Consider the following 16,927-nt stretch of genomic DNA (forward strand, 5'->3'; position numbering starts at 1 on the left):
CTTCTTGCAGTTAAACCCCAAAAAACCAATCCCAGAAAATGTGATTGAGCTTCAGCCAGTTTGGCCCTGTGACTTTCATATGTAAATAAAAACATCAATACTTACGTATTTTAAAACCTTACCAAAAAAATACCCAAAACCAAACAAACAAAAACCCAAAACCAATTTGAAAGGTCTGCAAATAAAAATCTTCTTTCTTTGCTGTGATCAATAGGCTGAAGAAGGGGAAAATCTGACGAACTTTACAGTTTTTTATAAAGAGAATGCAAGATTTTTATCTTGTATTCTACATATCTGTGTAATTTATAAGAATGTGAGAATGAAGGTAAATATTTGCCAACAGAAACTTTTATTTCTTCTTTATCAGTCAGGAACTGTTATTCTGCCTGTGGAGCTCTGCTCAGCTAAGTTTGTAGCTTCCTTTTTAAATAATTCCAGCGTGACACTTCAGAGTCAGACTCTTCACAGACCAGAAACAGTGGGCTAACCAAAGAAGGGCCACTTTTTAAATTGTGAACTAATCTGCAGTCAGAGACCGACTGGCTCCCTGCCCGAGCCGTATCTTGCTTTGTTTTTAGCTGCCCCTCATTTGCACAAAGGCCTTTGCTATTCCCGGTGACGTCCCAAGTCCGTGTGCATTCAGAGGCAATGAACCCCCGGCAAACAGCAGGACAGGGCACCTCTCCCTCTCGAGCCCGCCTTGGAACTTCGCCACCTTCCCCACCAGCGACGTCACTGCCCCGCGCATCTCGCGAGCTACGGACACACCCCCCGGCCAAGGGCCTCCCAAAACCCGGGATCCCAAACCCCGATTGGCGGGTCCGCCCCAGCCTGCCCCCGTTCGGGACGGAGCCCCCGGGGCTTGCCATGGGCGAGGAGGCGGCTCAGTCCCGGCGGCCCGGGGTCGGCGTGGGGGTGGTGGTCACCAGCGCCGCGCACCCCGGCTGCGTCCTGCTGGGCAAGCGGAAAGGCGCGCTGGGCACCGGCACCTACCAGCTCCCCGGAGGGCATCTGGAGTTCGGGTAGGAGCCCCGCGCCCTCCCTTCTGCCCTGCCCTTCCCTTGCTCCGCCGTGCCCTGAGGCGGCCCTGCCTTCCCTTGCCTTGCCTTGCCCGCCCGCAGGGAGAGCCTGGCGGAGTGCGCGGCGCGGGAGACGCTGGAGGAGGCGGCGCTGCGGCTGCACCGCGTGCGGTTCGCGTCGGCCGTGAACGCGGTGTGCGCGCCCCAGCGCTACCACTATGTCACCGTGCTCATGAAGGGCGAGGCCGAGCCGGGCGCCGAGCCGCGCAACCAGGAGCCCGACAAGAACGAGCGTGAGTAATCGTCTCGTTCCAAGCGCCGTGCCGCGGGCAAGGACACCTCCCACTAGATAGGTAGCTCCGAGCTCCATGCCGCTTGGCCTTCAACACACCCAGGGATGCGGCATCCACACCTTCTCTGGGAAACAAAAAAGCTGCTCAGGCAAAATGACTATATGCAACAGAGAATCTGACTTTGTATTGGTAGTTTCTATATGATCCATCTAGACTTGCAGAGGAAGAATTGTTGTATCACAGAAACAAAGAATATCCTAAGTTGGAAGGGACATCCAAGCACCATGAAGTCCCATTTCTGGCCCTGCACGGGGCAACCCCAGCAATCCCACCTTGTGCCTGAGAAGGTTGTCCAAACACTCCTTGAGCTCTATCGGCTGCACTATGGAGCCTATTCCAGTCCCCACCACCTTTTCCTAACATCCAGCCTAAACCTTCACTGCCACAGCTTCATGTTTTCCCTTGGTCCTGTCTTAACGCTATACTCAGATTTTCCTTCCTTTTTTTTTCTTTTTTTTTCTTTTTTTTTTTTTTTTCCTCCTACAGGCTGGGAATGGGTCAAATGGGATGAATTTCCTCCAGCAGATCAACTGTTCTGGCCCTTACGCTGTTTAAGAGAGCAAGGTTACAATCCCTTTACAGAAGAGCTAGATCATCTAAAGGGGTACACGGGAAGTCACCAATTAGAGTAAAAACAAATTGTATGTTATGTAACAAACTAAAGGTCGGACCCGCTTTTTTGGTGTAGAAGAAAAAAAGATACTAAGTGCTCACCCTGCCCATGTGAAAATACTATGTTTCCCAAAGATTATACCAACTGTTTCTGTGCTTTTCCCATATTTCACACGACAGTTGTCTCTCAATCCAGACCCATTTCTAGGTTTAGTAGTTAATAATTAATGTTTGCTTTTACAGAAAACTCAGTGTTTTATCTAGTTAATCTTTATATTGATTAGCAGCCATTTGGAAATCAGCACTAGCCAGGGAAGCTTACTCACTTAAAAGCAGTTGCAGCAAAACCTGCTTCCCTGTAATTATTGGACCAATTTTAAAACTTAGCCTTGTCTCTTAGCTTCAGTTATGAAGCTACAGTCATGAACAAAAGTTACATTTAATAGACAATGCCATTTTTCCCTGCAGACAGCAGTATACACTTTAAAATCAAAGGAATATTATAAATGTGAAAATATTGTCATGACTTATTGCAAGGAATAAAAATTCCCTGACCCTTCTTACCAGTTGCTTTCATAACGGAGTTCTGTTTAGAGCCTCAGTTACATTGAATTTATCTGCAGCAATGTCTCATATCTCTGCAATTGATCTGAATTTGTTACTGAAGTCTTGGAATGGAGAGTTGCCTACTTTACTACCTGACACAAATCTCACTTATAGTAGTTCCATGGCAAAAATCATACTTTGTGGCTAAAAAGAGTTGTCAGTATTAAACAGCACAGATGAGTGTAATTCTGTAAGGCTGGCTACTGAGATTTGGTAAAATAGTGAATTTTCAGTTTGACTGATTAAATGAGTTGTTAGTGAATGAAATTACAGTACATATAAAACCAAGGAGTTTATGTTTTTATTTTTTTAGAATCTGTAACTAAGTTTGATTAGTTGGCACTGTCCAGCTGTGGTCACTAAGATATCAGCAATTAACTGTTGGATATAACTTTTAAATAAATTGCGAATTGGCTCATTTTTTTCTTGCCAGGGTTCTTTTATAGCACATCTCCTGTCTATATCCTTTAGATATACTCATTGTACAACAATGTTCTAAGATATCTTTAGTTTCTTTGGAATAAAATACAGGCACAATACTGAGATTAAAATTGCCTGAAATTATGAATTGACTTCTCAGTTCTTAAATCAGCTTGAAGCTGATACCTTACTTGTTACATAATTTTTTTTAAATGGAGATGGCTCTTCTTGCTGAGAAACAGAGTGATGAGGCATAAGGATGCTACTGCACCTGGCAATTCTGCTTAGAGTTTGAAGTATTAATTATGGGCAACTTCCCTAGGACAGACACCCATTCTCTGAAGTGAAGAAAGAAGTAACGTTACACAGCAGTTTTGAAATGGGAAATTTCACCAAAAATTCCTTTGCTACTGTACCTTTGTAAAAAGCCTATTTCTCTATTCAAAAGTGGAGATTTGCTTCCTGCAAGCAACCTTATGTACACTGAAAATTATTCCATTCAGCTGTCAACAAAGAAGCTGTAGGAAGAGTTGACAGATGTCCTGCCCATCTGTCACAAAGAATAATGAATAAAAAAATTAAATTATTTAGTACAATTATAAATTTTAGAAAACATCTAGGTCCTGATGAGAGAACAGGGACCACTGTAAAATGGTCCATCATTCAATAAATACTTTCTTGGCATATTTTGTTAATGGTTATATACATTCTATTTCTTGTAAATACACAAGTAGACACTGAAATGAGGACACAACCAGTATCTCCATATGTCAGCATTTCTGTATCTTTTCAAAATGGATTGATTAAAAGACTACAGTGCATTACTGCAACCAGCTGTCAGCAATCCCCAACTTAAATAACTTTGTTTGTATGTATCACACATTTATATTTCCCACCCCTACAGAAAATGTGGCTCTCAATCGATTTTAGCTGCCAAGACTCAGTCCTTTCAACTAAGTCTTTACTTTGATTTTTGGTACTTTTGCTAAATAGGAAAATCTATTATGTACACATCTAAGCCACTGAATAACAGAACACTCAGTTACCATATCATGGTTTACTAAAGCTGCCCCTAAAGCTGCTTGTAACTGAATTTCACCTAAGATGGCATTATAATTAACCATCCTATAATTAACACTGACAAGAATACTCCTGAACTGTGCATAGTTTGGAGCACTGATGCAAGGAAACTGATTAGGATGCATCTAATAGCCAAAGTTTGATTTTATGCTAAATGAACAGTGGGCAGAGCTGTTGCCTCACCTATTTCTTAGATGTAATACATTGGTCCCATTTAATCCTATAACAGTAACTAACAAACCAGAAAAAGAAGTGGTCATTGCTTCAGTTCCCTCATGTCTGAAAATAATCACCCGCTTTCACAATATTTCAATTGGTGAATAGATACAGCATAGAAGAGTTTTGGGTAGACTGTAACACTACACTTCCTGTGAGTTTTAATTATTTATTTTTGTATTCTATTTCAAGAATGTCCTTGTAAGTTAGAAGATAAAAGAGGCTGGTGAACTGTGTCTGTGGTGTGTTAAGAGAGGGGTATTTAGAAAGAAAATACCAATCCCATTATACAAAGCATTAAGAAACTCCATTTTGCAATATTGTGTATGATTCTAATCACACATATTTTAAGACAAAAAACTAATGTGAGCTAGATAAGGGGTAGGCAAGGTTAACTAGAATGACTGATACACAGCACATGTATCACATGTGTTTGGATTAATGTGAATTAAAGAGGAAAGATATTGGAGATAAGCACCTAAGAGGAAAACATGATACTGAATAAAGGTTACAAAATGTATGTATATGAATAACTTTAAGCTGTGAAAGAGGTAACAGTTAAAAACTCTGAAAATACTTCTAACAGCTGAGACAAAACCAAATTCCCCATTTCTCTGAAAACAAAACCTACTGCCCCATATTATGTGATTGAATGTGACTGGAGTCCTTTCTACATCCCTATGGGATTTTTACTGGCTGGTCACAGGTGGCAGCATTACTGGCAGCAATGCTCACTTAAAGATTACTTGAGCAAAGGAGTATTCCTCACAGGAAGTATCATCAGATACTTCCTGTGAGGAATGCACAAAATGGAAAAGGGAAGATAATTGTGATCTGTGCTGCAGGACAGAAACCTGTAACTGCCAGGAGCAACAGTTCACATGAGTTTTGAAATTCTATCAGAGGGTTACATAAGAGAAAAACAGCTGTCATAAAATGACTCCTTAAGCAAAACAGAAAGAGAAAAGGAAAGCCAAGGGAAGTGCCTTTGGAAAGACAAACTAACATTGCAGCTGACGCAGGAAATGTAATTGCAAAAGTAAACAAATTAGCAGGTTCAAAGAACTAAAAAAATTATAGATTATGAGAACAAAAAAATCCTTGAGCACTTTGATCTTAAAGGAGCTGAACCTGCAGCATGCCCCAAAGCGTGTCACCTCCAGGGTCCCAGGACACTTAACCAAGTATTTGGGGCAGCCTTGTGGGTGGGCACTCACTGCTTCAGGGTCAGCCCAGCTTTGTGTGTACCTGGAAGGGCTCACCTGAAAATGAAGGACAGGCTTTCCACTTCTGACTCCTCCTCAGCTGCTTCTAATTGCTGACTGGGCATTTTGCATAGGGGAAAATGGAGTACAAACTTGTGAAACTCAATCAGAATTCAACCACATACTGGGATGAAATGTGTTGAGTATTGAAATTACATGGCAACTCATCTAAGATTCCAGTTTGGAAAATTGAAGTTAGATCAAAGACAAGTTTATTTATGACAAATCTTCATTATATATTACAATAATTACAAACTCTTTTATTACACCTTATTGACATATTTTTGTTCTTGATACACAGATGATCAAGAACAGATTTAGGCAGTAACAAAAAAAGATACATTACAAACTTTGTGTTTCATTTCCGTGGCATAGAAAAGGCTATCATCAAAAGAGTAAAGTTACTAACAAACATACAAGGGGATTCCCCTTACACATTTTTTCCCAGGAACTTATGTCATCTAATGTATAGTAAATACATATATATAAATATATATTTACACATCTCTTGGAAACATACATTTACACAATCGCTGAAAATCTGACATCTCTCCCGCAGCAGACAGCTTCCAGACATTTCTCCCAGCTCCCAAAACATCTAACAGGAAAAAAACAAGACTATAGTCCAAGGTTTTAAATTAGTCACCCTATTTCTGAGCCAGCTGTTATCTTCTCCCTACACAAGGCTGCTGGTGTAACAAAAGGATATTGCAGTTTGTGACAAACAGTATCTAACCTACCTTCACCACAGGAAAGGTCTACTAGGGATACTGTCCCCCTAGTCTGAGTCACTGCTGCTGCTTGAGGAGTCTGTTGACATAACTTCTACATCATCTTCATTCTCTTTATTGTGTCCTGGAGGCTCCAGCATGAAGTCATTACTATGATTAGGAGGTAGCATGTTCATTGACATATCACTTGACTGCCAAGGATACTGAGGAGCAAGCACATCTAGGAAAAAAAAGAGGCAAAATCAAGAAAACTTTCAGTTTTGTATATTGACAAATTCAACAAGACAGCTGAACCAGAACTAAAATTTAAAATGAAAACAAATCTTGAAATACTTTCTAAATTTTGGACAGATTAAACCCTCCAGCAACAGCTTGAAAAATCTCATGATGGAGCAATTCTATAATTCTAAAAGTCGCTCTGCCAGAGAGGCCAATTTATGTAGGTGGCTCTTGATAACTCATATACTCAATACAGAGCTTTTAATCTACAAAGGAGAGTTTGAACTGACTTAGCACTCACACCTACTGGAGAAATGAAAATTATCATGGTCTGTCAGTATGCAAAAATAGATTAAAATATTAGATTTTAAAAAAATTCAGGCAGACCATAAAAATTCTGAGAAAAAGGCTTTATCCAAATATGCCTGAAACGCCTTTATCTGAATGAGCTAAAATAGAAGCTAGTGTTTTACATTTTGTGGCCATGCTTCAATGTTAGAAGCAGTCTGCTATTAAACCAGGCTGAATGTATATGCTAAGCAGCCTCAAGGTTTGGAGGCTACCAAGCAGTCCAGAAACTGGTCTGCACATTCACTAAGGACTCAGTAACTGGACATCTCTGCCGGAGTCTCCAAAAGGACTAGATCCCATAACTAGCATTCTCAGGACATGCCTCCACACACCAACAGATTCAGCATCCCTACACAAAATGCTCAGGCATTCAGCTTTCTTGTAAATCAGTGTTTCCCTTTTCCCTCTTGTGCGTATTTCACCTGATAGAGGAGCCCAAGACTCAATTAAGAATTTTACTGGAGGAGTTTAAATCCCACATTTTCCAGCTTCTCAAGGAAAATTCCTAAAATTCCTGAAAATTCCATACAGCACTCAAAAGTAAATGGATCAAGTCTGCATCCTCTAAGGCAGAGGAGCCATCCAGAAGGGGCTCTACCAAAACATACACAAATAAATGCTCAAATTCCATTAGGAAGTCACAACCTTAACATCTCCTCTGACCATATTCCAAAAGAAGGGAAAAGGTATGTGGGCCAATCCCCAGCATTTCCCTGGTGCATTGCTATGGACAGATGCCAGGGTCCTACTCCCATTCAGTTCACTGACCCATTTTATCTGAGCCCAGAAGTTTACAAAGTGAGATGATGCAGAATTTCAAGTCACTTCCTAAGAGGTGACAACAGGGTTAGACAGATGATCAGAAACACAAAATCCAAATTTACCATTTCTGCAGTGGAGTTGCTAGAGGGGTTCTTTAATAAATTCAGCATGATTTTTGGAAGCAAGCTTTCCATAATGCCTGATAGTGGCTTAACAGATATGTAAGAAATTTTACAGATCTCCTATGAAGCCAAATTAAGACTTTTTCCACCATTTAGTCTAACTATAGTAGATCAATGCTGCACAGGTAAAGAGCAACTGAACTCTTGATTCAATTACTGTAATTCACTGCTAAATTCAGTTTTTGCACGAAGGAATGAATCTCACTGAAGTCAATGGAAGCGTCCATTTCACAAAGCAATTAAGGGATTAAAGCTTGATTCCTACACTCAGTGTACTATCTCAGCAGTTGTCCCCTGCCATGTCTTTTAAATCCAAAACTTCTAAGCATGGACTTAAAGAAAGGTAGGTAATGACAATAAACCATCTTTCTTCCAAATACAGCTTTCACAATTCCATGCTTTGTCATCACCACTAAGCAAAAGCTGTTCTCAAAGTGCTTCTTTTTCATATGTCTGGAAATCACTTAAGTATTTATTTAAAATACATTAATTATGGTAACTGAATTTTGTTTATATTGACTTAGCTGTAGCATCTGCAGTTTAGCATGAAATGAAAAAAATTATGCAATTTCTAATTACCTTTCTTTACTAGGTCTTCATTGCTAGGGAACAACATTAACCACAAATTTCATTGCTTTACCTCTGATTTGCCTTTGCTAAGGGAAATGTGAATCTGTAAGCAGTAAAGAAAAACAAAAAAAACCCCTGAGTTTCACTTACCTGGCAGTCTGCCTGCTGCAAGTGCATCCCCTGGTAAGTGTCCATTGACTCCATTGGTGGATGGGTTGTTCATCTGACCCAAGAGACCACTTCTCATTTCCAGATCTGTAGGATATGGCCTACGTGGGTCCCCTTTAAGAAAAAAAAATAAAAATAAAAATAATGCTTTTAAATATTTACCAATTGTCTTGCAGACATTAGCTTTAGCTTCAGAGCCTAGTTTAATGACCAAAAAAACCTCATACCGGTTGCTTGGATGAGCAATGAGCATCACACCTGTTTAATTAAAATCCAAGTCTGTCTTTCACTTAGGACTTTCTTTGTTTGTTCAAACTTAGCAGAAAAAGCATATTAAAAAAACCCCAAACAACCCAAAGCAACTCAAACAAACAAAAAAAAAAAACAGCCCTATCATGTTTAAAAGATACCTTTGCTCACCCTGCTATTTCACAGCTAAACAGCAAGGACAGAAATTGGACCAAACACATGTTCATTTTGGACAAAGAGGGTAGTACCCAAAATTGAAACAGGTCATAGTAAAAGTTCTGTTTCTGGCTCCACTGCTTACTAACATTTCTGAAAGAATATTGTAAGGGGCAAGAGGGAACACAACCAAACACACAGAAAAGCCTTTAGCATACTTGGCTTTGACTTATAATGAGGGTAAACACTATGAGGGTAAACATTCAGAGGAAAAAGGCAAACAAATGAGAACAGAGGAGACCAGTCTGTTAATGAAAGCAGACACTTTCATAACCTCTTGGAAATGTATATGAAGTCCACAGGATTTTGGATATCCATTTTAGATAAAACTAAATATTTAGAATTAAATATTAGATGTAACAGCTGAAAACAATGATATTCTAATAAACACTAGTGGCTATTGCTGTATAAAAACATTTTAAGACCAAATATTAACCATGATTTTAAAAAAATCTACTGTCATAAACACAATAGTTACCTGGTACCCATGTCAGAGGGGCACAAACAGCATTGCTAGCACTGATCCTATGGGCATATTTAATTATTTCTTCAGAGGAAATGGCACCTGCAAGAGCAGAAAAAAATGTTGCTGCATTCTCAAGAGATTGTGCATTTAATTATTTCAGAATATTGGCCACCAGTATCTAAAAGACTAGGGATGTGATTTTGCCAAACATGAAGAGCCTGGTTCAAATGCAATGACTGTTTAGAAGATTCTCAAACTACACACAGATGAGCTTTGCAGTGAACTGATTTTACACACACAAGTACAAAACATCTTCAATATCAATAGTTCTCCAACCTCGTGAAAAACACAAACTCTTAAATACATGTACTTGACAAGCACAAAAAATTTTCTAAAATTTCAGCTCCTCCTTTATTAGAGAATTTTTTGTAGCAAAGTTTTTTTTGTTCATTTAGTAATTACAGACTGTACTCAGAAGAATCCTTCCAAATATGTGCCTGTATTAAATTAACAGAAACTTTATTAAACTCCTTGATTTTCTAGATGAAAAAGGCATAAAAAATTATAAAAGACACCGTAGAAACAAAACAACCTACAGAAGATGCCTTCTCCCTCACTTCTGCACCTCTTATCAGAAAAAAAAAAAAAAATTGGTTCAGCTTGCTAAGTGCCACAGAATGGCAGGAATTTCCTACAATTACAATCTTGTATCACCAACTACTCAGTCTTTCAAAATACAGTGCATATACACACATATATTCTCTCCCTTTCCTTAGCATCCTCCTGAGGCAATTTGGTAAGGCACTTAGGTAATCAGATATACTATTATCAATCCAAGAAGACTGCTAAGACACTTTCATATTAAAATATGTTTTAAAATATGTTTGCTACAAAACAAAATTCAATGCTGTCTTTATTCTGAGAAAATGGTTACACTTTCATAATGAAATGGAAATTTGTTTACAAACAAAGTATCTGAAATCTGTGATATTAAAATTAAAATAAATAAAACATGCCAAATTTGAGCTTTCTTTAGAATTGCATTTATGTAGTATGTATAATTATGGATACTCACCTTTTCGTGCTTTTTCAATTGATTTCAGTTTTTCCTTTGCTTGATAAACAGCTGTTGCCTAGTTGTAAAAAAAAACCCACAAAGCAAACCAAACCTTCAATACATATTTAATTTATAAACGTCTACATAAAGTCAACTTTGTGAATAAACCCTTCCATTTAATTGCATTTTAAAAGAGAAATTTCCATGAACATTTTCAAAATACACAGAAATAAAGTAGATTTAGAAGCAAATTAGCATTATAAAAAAAACCTTAATACCATGATAACTAAACAGTGTTTGACTATTGAGAAAAAACCCAAACCACTAAGCTCTTATGAAGTTTTAAGTATTTAAATCGTCTCAAACTAACACAACACCACTTTGCCCAGAACTGCCTTTTCTACAAGAAGATGCTCAAAAGCAAACACATCATTATGAACTTACCAGTATGTGCTCTGCTTCTTTAAGCTGTTTCTGCAGCTGCTGAATATCATTATCCCGCTTTTCTACTACCTTTTCTAAAAGCTGCATTTCATGATGGATTTTTCCCTGATCAACTGCCAACTTCATTAGCTCTTGAAACTCTCCATCTCTCTGAATCAGCAGTTCCAGGATCTATTGAACAACAGTTTTGTAGAACTTTTAATTTGGCTAGAGTAACAACACACTCTCAGTCATGCTACAAAGAAGAGCAAATGGCATCCATAGGAGTATTTTTGCTTGAATGAAAAATGAAAGAAAATTTCTTCCTGTTTGCAGAAACGCCCTATGAAGCACATAAAAAATTAATAAACTGCAGGAGAACCAATAATGCCTCTGTAGCAGGGCCAAAGCCCCACCATGACCATTAACTTGAATATAGGCAAGGACAAAAGGAGAAAGTAAGGACAAAGAAAAAAAATGGAAAAAAATTAGAAGCAAAGCATTATGCTTACCCAAAGAAATGCAATTCAGAAAGGCAGCTTACCTGGCTCTCCTCTCCTGGTTGTGGAAGCTTTTGGTTTCTTGAAATTGCCAAAATTTCAATTAGTTCCCTGAAAGGAGAACTCCGTTTGCACAATTTCCTACAGCATTCTCACATCAAGTCATCCCAAAATTACCAGAGTACTGGTATAATTATGAAAGTATTCATGGACCTGAGCAGTTTATATTTTATAGTACAGTGTGGGCAGGGACTTTTCAACCAAGAAAGAATATTTTTTTGTTATTTGAGCTCATGAAACCCTCATGTATTTGAACAAGAAATGTGCTAAGTTCCTGTTAAACCATAAAAGACATAAACAGAACCTGAGAGAAGAAACAGCATAATGGAGTGCACTCAGATCCTTCTTCTACTAGCTTTCTTTGTTGCAAGAGGGTCTTCACTGTTTTACTTCTCTACTTTTTTCCACTTTTTCTCCAATATACTTGTAATTTAGAGCAATTAAGTCTACACTTTCAAATACCAACAGAGTCTGTTATGGAACTGCTTTTACAACAAATATTCCCACAATGGTATATTAGCTATGCATCAAGCACACAAAAAAATATAAAAGAACCCTGGTAATACTCTGTTGCTAGGCTAGAAGTGCTTCTCAAACAGACCTCTTGATCACTCTTCCAGATATCCAGATACTCTGCCTGTGTTCAGAAAGCCAGCAAGAACTCTGGGTACCATGATGCAAAAAGGCATTTTCTGTAAATTCAGCAAAGTCATTTGGCTTCTAAGGCTATGAATGGCAATTCAACCCTAAGCACAAGTAACTGTCATCTGGAGACACTGCCCTTGGAAGTACTGACTCTTTGCTTGGTCCAGTGTAAGCAGCATAGTGGGGTGTGTGTGTAATATAGCACTGGGGCCAGAAATGTCTAAAAAAATCCCCAGTAAAACTCTGATCTTGGTCTATATCTCTTGGTCACTCCTGAACACTACTATGATTTTAAACAATTAGACAATAAAGAAAATTGTCACTGTTACTAAAGCTTTATTCTACCTGACCAACGCTGAGCAGTAGCAAATAAAATCCATTTTAAGTAGGTCACCTACCACCATCAAAGGTGATGTCAACTAGTGCTGTAATTCTACCCTGTGTCAGCCAGGTAATGCACAGACATAGATTCAAAACTATAGAAAGGCTACAGATTAGACATATGGCTTAATTTTTGTCCCTACCACCAAACCAGTATTGAAACTGAGAAAAGCCTAGCCCCAGGGTGCTGCAACACTTAGCTGATCAACAGGAAGATTCACTAAATTTTGCTGAGAATTGCTCTGGCTTCATTGTGGTAGAACACTAGTTCCAGCATTAAAAAATATTAGCAATATACATAAAGAATAAGCTTGTTTTCATTTTTCAATAAACATATGCTCTTCAGCAACCCTTATGTCTCAATAAAATCTGTGACACAGGATAAAACTTAACCTGCCACAAGGAGAGCAACTCACCAATAGCATATCCTAGTCTTGGAACTCATTCAGTGAGCAAGCCACATGGATAGTACAGGTATTCCCACTGAAAATGTTTTCCTAAATTCCTGCTCTCCTTGAGGTGTGGAAAATAATTAGGAACTATCTGAACTTCACTGCCAGCTGTGCCTCCACGACATGGTTGACAATTTGGATGAGGATTACCAGCCTGGACTAAAGACCCTGGATTAAGTATCTGAGCATTTCTATCACTCTGAAGACAAGCGCTGCAGCCTACTTGGAGTGAATGTGGCACTAATACAGGCAATGACCTGAACAGGTGATGTCATGCCACACCATCTACGTATTTCTGACTTAAGCATATTTTTAGTGACTAATAAAATGCCTAAAATCGGCGTGTGAGTGTGCACTTCACAGGAAGCAGAGGTGTCAGCCAAGGGAGAAAGGCAAGTGGGAGAAAAAGGAAGCTACACCTTCTCTCTGCAAACGACCGATGCTTTCCAGCGGGATGAGCGCCGGGAAGCGCTGCGCAGGGCCGGGCCGAGCCCCGGCGCAGCACCAGCCCCTCTCCGGCAGGGCCGGCCCGAGGAGGGCCAGAGCAGGAAAACGCGTACCAGCCGGGTCGGGCCAGCGCCGCAGTGGCGCCGGGCCCCTCCCCTCCCATCCCATCCCAACCTCCGGGGCCGCCGCTCCGCTCCGCCCGCCAACCCCGGCTCCGCGCCCGCGCCCCGCCGGCAGCCCTCACCCCGCCCCCGGTGCCCCGCCGCCACCCGGGGCCGACGGGGCCCGAGCGCGGTACCTGGCCAAGAGCTCGAGATCCTCCAGCGCCGCCAGGAGCCGGTCCCGGGTGCTGCTCCGCTCCCCGCCCCCCGCGCCCGCCGCTGCCCCGGCCCCGGCTCCCGCCGCCGCCGCCGCCATCGCCGTCCCGGCGCGGACCCCAGCGGGAACCGCCCCCGGGAGGCGCGCGCGGGCGCGCGGCAGCGCCCCCGGCGGCGCAGGGGCGAGCGGCAGCCGCGAGGCGGGCGCGCATGCGCGGGGCGGAGGGGCGGATCCCTTCCCGCCGGCTGGCGGGGCGGAGCGCAGCGGGGGTTCGGGGCGCGTCCCCGCGGGCTGGGGGCGTGAGGGAAAGCGGGTCGCCTCTGCGGCCTGCCTTGAGGCCAGGTCGCTCCTCGAGCATCTGTGCTTGTTGCTCTTGCAATCATAGGATCATTTAGGTTGGAAAAGACCTCTGAGATTACGGAGTCTCAACAGCGTCGTGTCAGCTAGACCGCGACGCTAAGGGCCACGTCCAGTCTTTCCTTAAGCACCTCCAGGGATGGTGACTCCACCACCTCCCTGGGCAGCCCATTCCAATGCGTAATCACCCTTTCGGTGAAGAAAATCTTCCCGATGTTCAACTTAAACCTTGCCTGGTGCAGCTGCAGACGGTGACCTCTCGTCTTCCTGTTGCTAGTTGTTGGGGAGGAGAGGTCTGTCCCCACCTGGCTACAACCATTCCAACTGGAATGCATTTGTGGAGTCCCCGGGCCCCCACAAAGAGCCTCCAGATGACACTGATATATGCTAAGGATACAGAAAACAGGCTGCAGGTGAAGTGTGTGCAACTGTATTACATCTTCAGGGGCTTTAACTCAATTTTTGAGAGTCTTGGTGTCCAAAAATCCCTCAGGTGTCTTTGATCAGATGGAGGATAAAATCACAGAATCACAGAAAGGGTCAGGTTGGGACCACAGAGGGTCATCTGGTCCAACCTCCCTGCTCAAGCCGGGTTGTCTTAGAGCACACTGCACAGGATTGCATCCAGAGGGTTCTTGCTATCTCCAGTGAGGGAGACTCCACAATCTCTCTAAGCAATCTGTTCCAGTGAATGGTCACCCACACAGTAAATAAGTTCTTCATGTTCAGATGAAGCTTCCTGTGCATCCGTTTCTGCCCATTGCCTCTTGTCCTATTGCTTGACACCACTGAGAAGCACCAGGCTCCATCCTGACACGTCTCCTTTAGACATTTATATATCTGGTGTTTTACTGGCAACTGAGGAAGGTTAAGTGCATGATACTGAAAGCATATCAAAAACCTGAACTTCAAATCAGACCAAGACCAGGGTTTTACCTGGGCTGGCTGTCCCTTACATGACTAGAGGCATCACTGTCCTCCTGACACTGCCCGTGCACACGTGTGTGTCCATGAAGGTAGCTTGGTGTCCACCACGGACCTCTACACACAATGGTCAGGGCACAATTGCCTGCTGGGGGCAGAATCTGAACACAATAATAGGCTCAAATCCTGCACCCAGCCCTGCCAGCAGTTGAGTTGGAATTAAAAGGTACTGCTATGTTGTGGGGGTTTTTTAATGCTGCGCTCTATGGGGTGGTGAAACGGGCTGCTCCTTCTGGGTGGAGTCACAGTGTAGCCAGTGGAATTTTTTTATATTCATGAAAGCTTCAGTAATGTGGAAAGACCCTGTGAGGCCAGGCTGGAGGGAAGATGAGGGAGTACAGAGTAAGAGCTTATCTGGGGCCAGGGTTTATTAACTAGGGCAAGCACTACCATAGAACAACAGGGAGCCCCAGACCCTGTGTCCTTCTGCTGTCAGCAGGCAGCTGCCAGTAAACAGCTATTTTCTTCTCCCCTGATTAGAAAAAGGCCTACAGGAACAATAACTTCTCTGACTGCTGGTATTTACTCTGATTATCTGTTACCTTCTGCAAAAAGTGTATTCCTGAGAAATTTACATTTATTTAAAGAAGAAAAAAAGGCAAGAAACTCATTAGTCAGTAATTCTTTGGATTGTGATTTAAATAAGCAATTCAACATTATGAGATTTTTGATAAAGCAATGAGATTTGGCAACTCTGAGAAAAAAGACTTTGCTAACAGGAGTTATTTAAAATTCCTTTGCAATGCCCAACAACCCTCAACATTCTGATTGCAAATAGTTTGGGAATTCTGTTTAAACTGCATAGCAGATAAAATCTCATTAAATAGTTCTGCCTTTTAAATAACTTTTGCTTGCTTTTTTTTCCCTTCTCTATTTCCTTGCTTTTGTTCAGGGAAAGATGTAATCAGTGATAGTGTCTGGTTGTGCATCCAGTTCACTGATTCGTTAGTGTCTGTATGGGTGCATAAATAGAAAGAAATAGTGACATCAAAAACAAAGCAGTCCTTCCACTAAATCATTTTCTTCCTCATACTCATTTTGACATCTGGATTATTTAGACTTGAGTGCTGTATTTCAGGGCAATAATGTTGGTTTCACTTGAGCTAAAAGCTTGCAGCATTAATAGGACACCCAGAGTTGACAGGTGTGAATATTGATTATAGGTGATTTCTGTAGCCTGATCTTTCATTCTCCTTTTGCCTGGGAGCTTGTTCCCTCCCTTCCTCTTCACAGCAGTACTACTTCCACCCAACCAGGCCAATACCACCCATCTTTCCCTGGAGCAGCCAACCTACTTCTCAAATTTCTATTCCTCTTCCAGGCAACATGGACAACTGTCTGCTCTCTACTGCCCATGGCTGCATAGCCATGTCTGGGGAATGCAGTGGAATAGGCAGAGACTTAACTGTGTTCGTGCCTCTGTGTGGGAGGACAGGGTGAGACCAGAGGTATCAGGGAATGCCTGTCTGTGCCAAGACATAGAAAGTAATTCAAACCATGTCATAGGGGTCATCTCCTTCAGAACAAAGGGAAAGGCTGGGTGAAATGGGCTCATGCCCCAAACTCGTGCCCCCCATGGACTGATTACTTAAAGACTGAGTGAATACTTTGCTGAATAGACTTCTGAAATATTTCCCTATAAAAACAACAGAGCCTCTGTTCCCCCAGTGTTGGTTCCTCTGTTACCTCAGTTCTTCAGTGCTTTTTGCCTACTTTCCCCTGGGTAAACTTTTTTCATAGTTTTGTTGGTTTTGAGCCAGATCTGCTTCTTTGGTTCCTCCTGAATAACTAAGCATTGTTCCTGAATTTTTCCAGTAG

General features: G+C 41.6%; 2 protein-coding genes across 3 annotated transcripts; one reads left to right on the forward strand and one right to left on the reverse strand.

The window, feature by feature from the left end:
* The first annotated feature begins 585 nt into the window (after positions 1 to 585).
* NUDT15 (nudix hydrolase 15) lies at positions 586 to 3,840 on the forward strand. The gene is made up of 3 exons (XM_021528433.3): positions 586 to 1,022; positions 1,122 to 1,312; positions 1,859 to 3,840. The coding sequence occupies exons 1-3, from the start codon at positions 649 to 651 to the stop codon at positions 2,002 to 2,004; spliced, it is 711 nt and encodes a 236-aa protein (XP_021384108.2). The 5' UTR covers positions 586 to 648; the 3' UTR covers positions 2,005 to 3,840.
* Positions 3,841 to 5,751: 1,911 nt separating this feature from the next.
* Positions 5,752 to 13,867, reverse strand: MED4 (mediator complex subunit 4). Of its 2 annotated transcripts, XM_077781406.1 has the most exons (8): positions 13,749 to 13,867; positions 11,510 to 11,576; positions 10,987 to 11,157; positions 10,561 to 10,618; positions 9,498 to 9,584; positions 8,537 to 8,668; positions 6,312 to 6,522; positions 5,752 to 6,169 (listed from the first exon to the last, which is right to left on the reverse strand). In XM_077781406.1, exons 1-7 carry the CDS (start codon positions 13,865 to 13,867, stop codon positions 6,350 to 6,352), a joined length of 807 nt encoding a protein of 268 aa, XP_077637532.1. In that variant the 3' UTR covers positions 5,752 to 6,169; positions 6,312 to 6,349. The 2 variants fall into 2 exon arrangements, with proteins under 2 accessions (XP_077637532.1, XP_021384148.2); XM_021528473.2 differs by having other exon boundaries at positions 5,752 to 6,522.
* Between the last annotated feature and the right edge of the window lie 3,060 nt (positions 13,868 to 16,927).

Source organism: Lonchura striata, chromosome 2 (genome assembly GCF_046129695.1).
Source record: "Lonchura striata isolate bLonStr1 chromosome 2, bLonStr1.mat, whole genome shotgun sequence".
In the NCBI taxonomy this organism is placed as follows: Eukaryota; Metazoa; Chordata; class Aves; order Passeriformes; family Estrildidae; genus Lonchura; species Lonchura striata.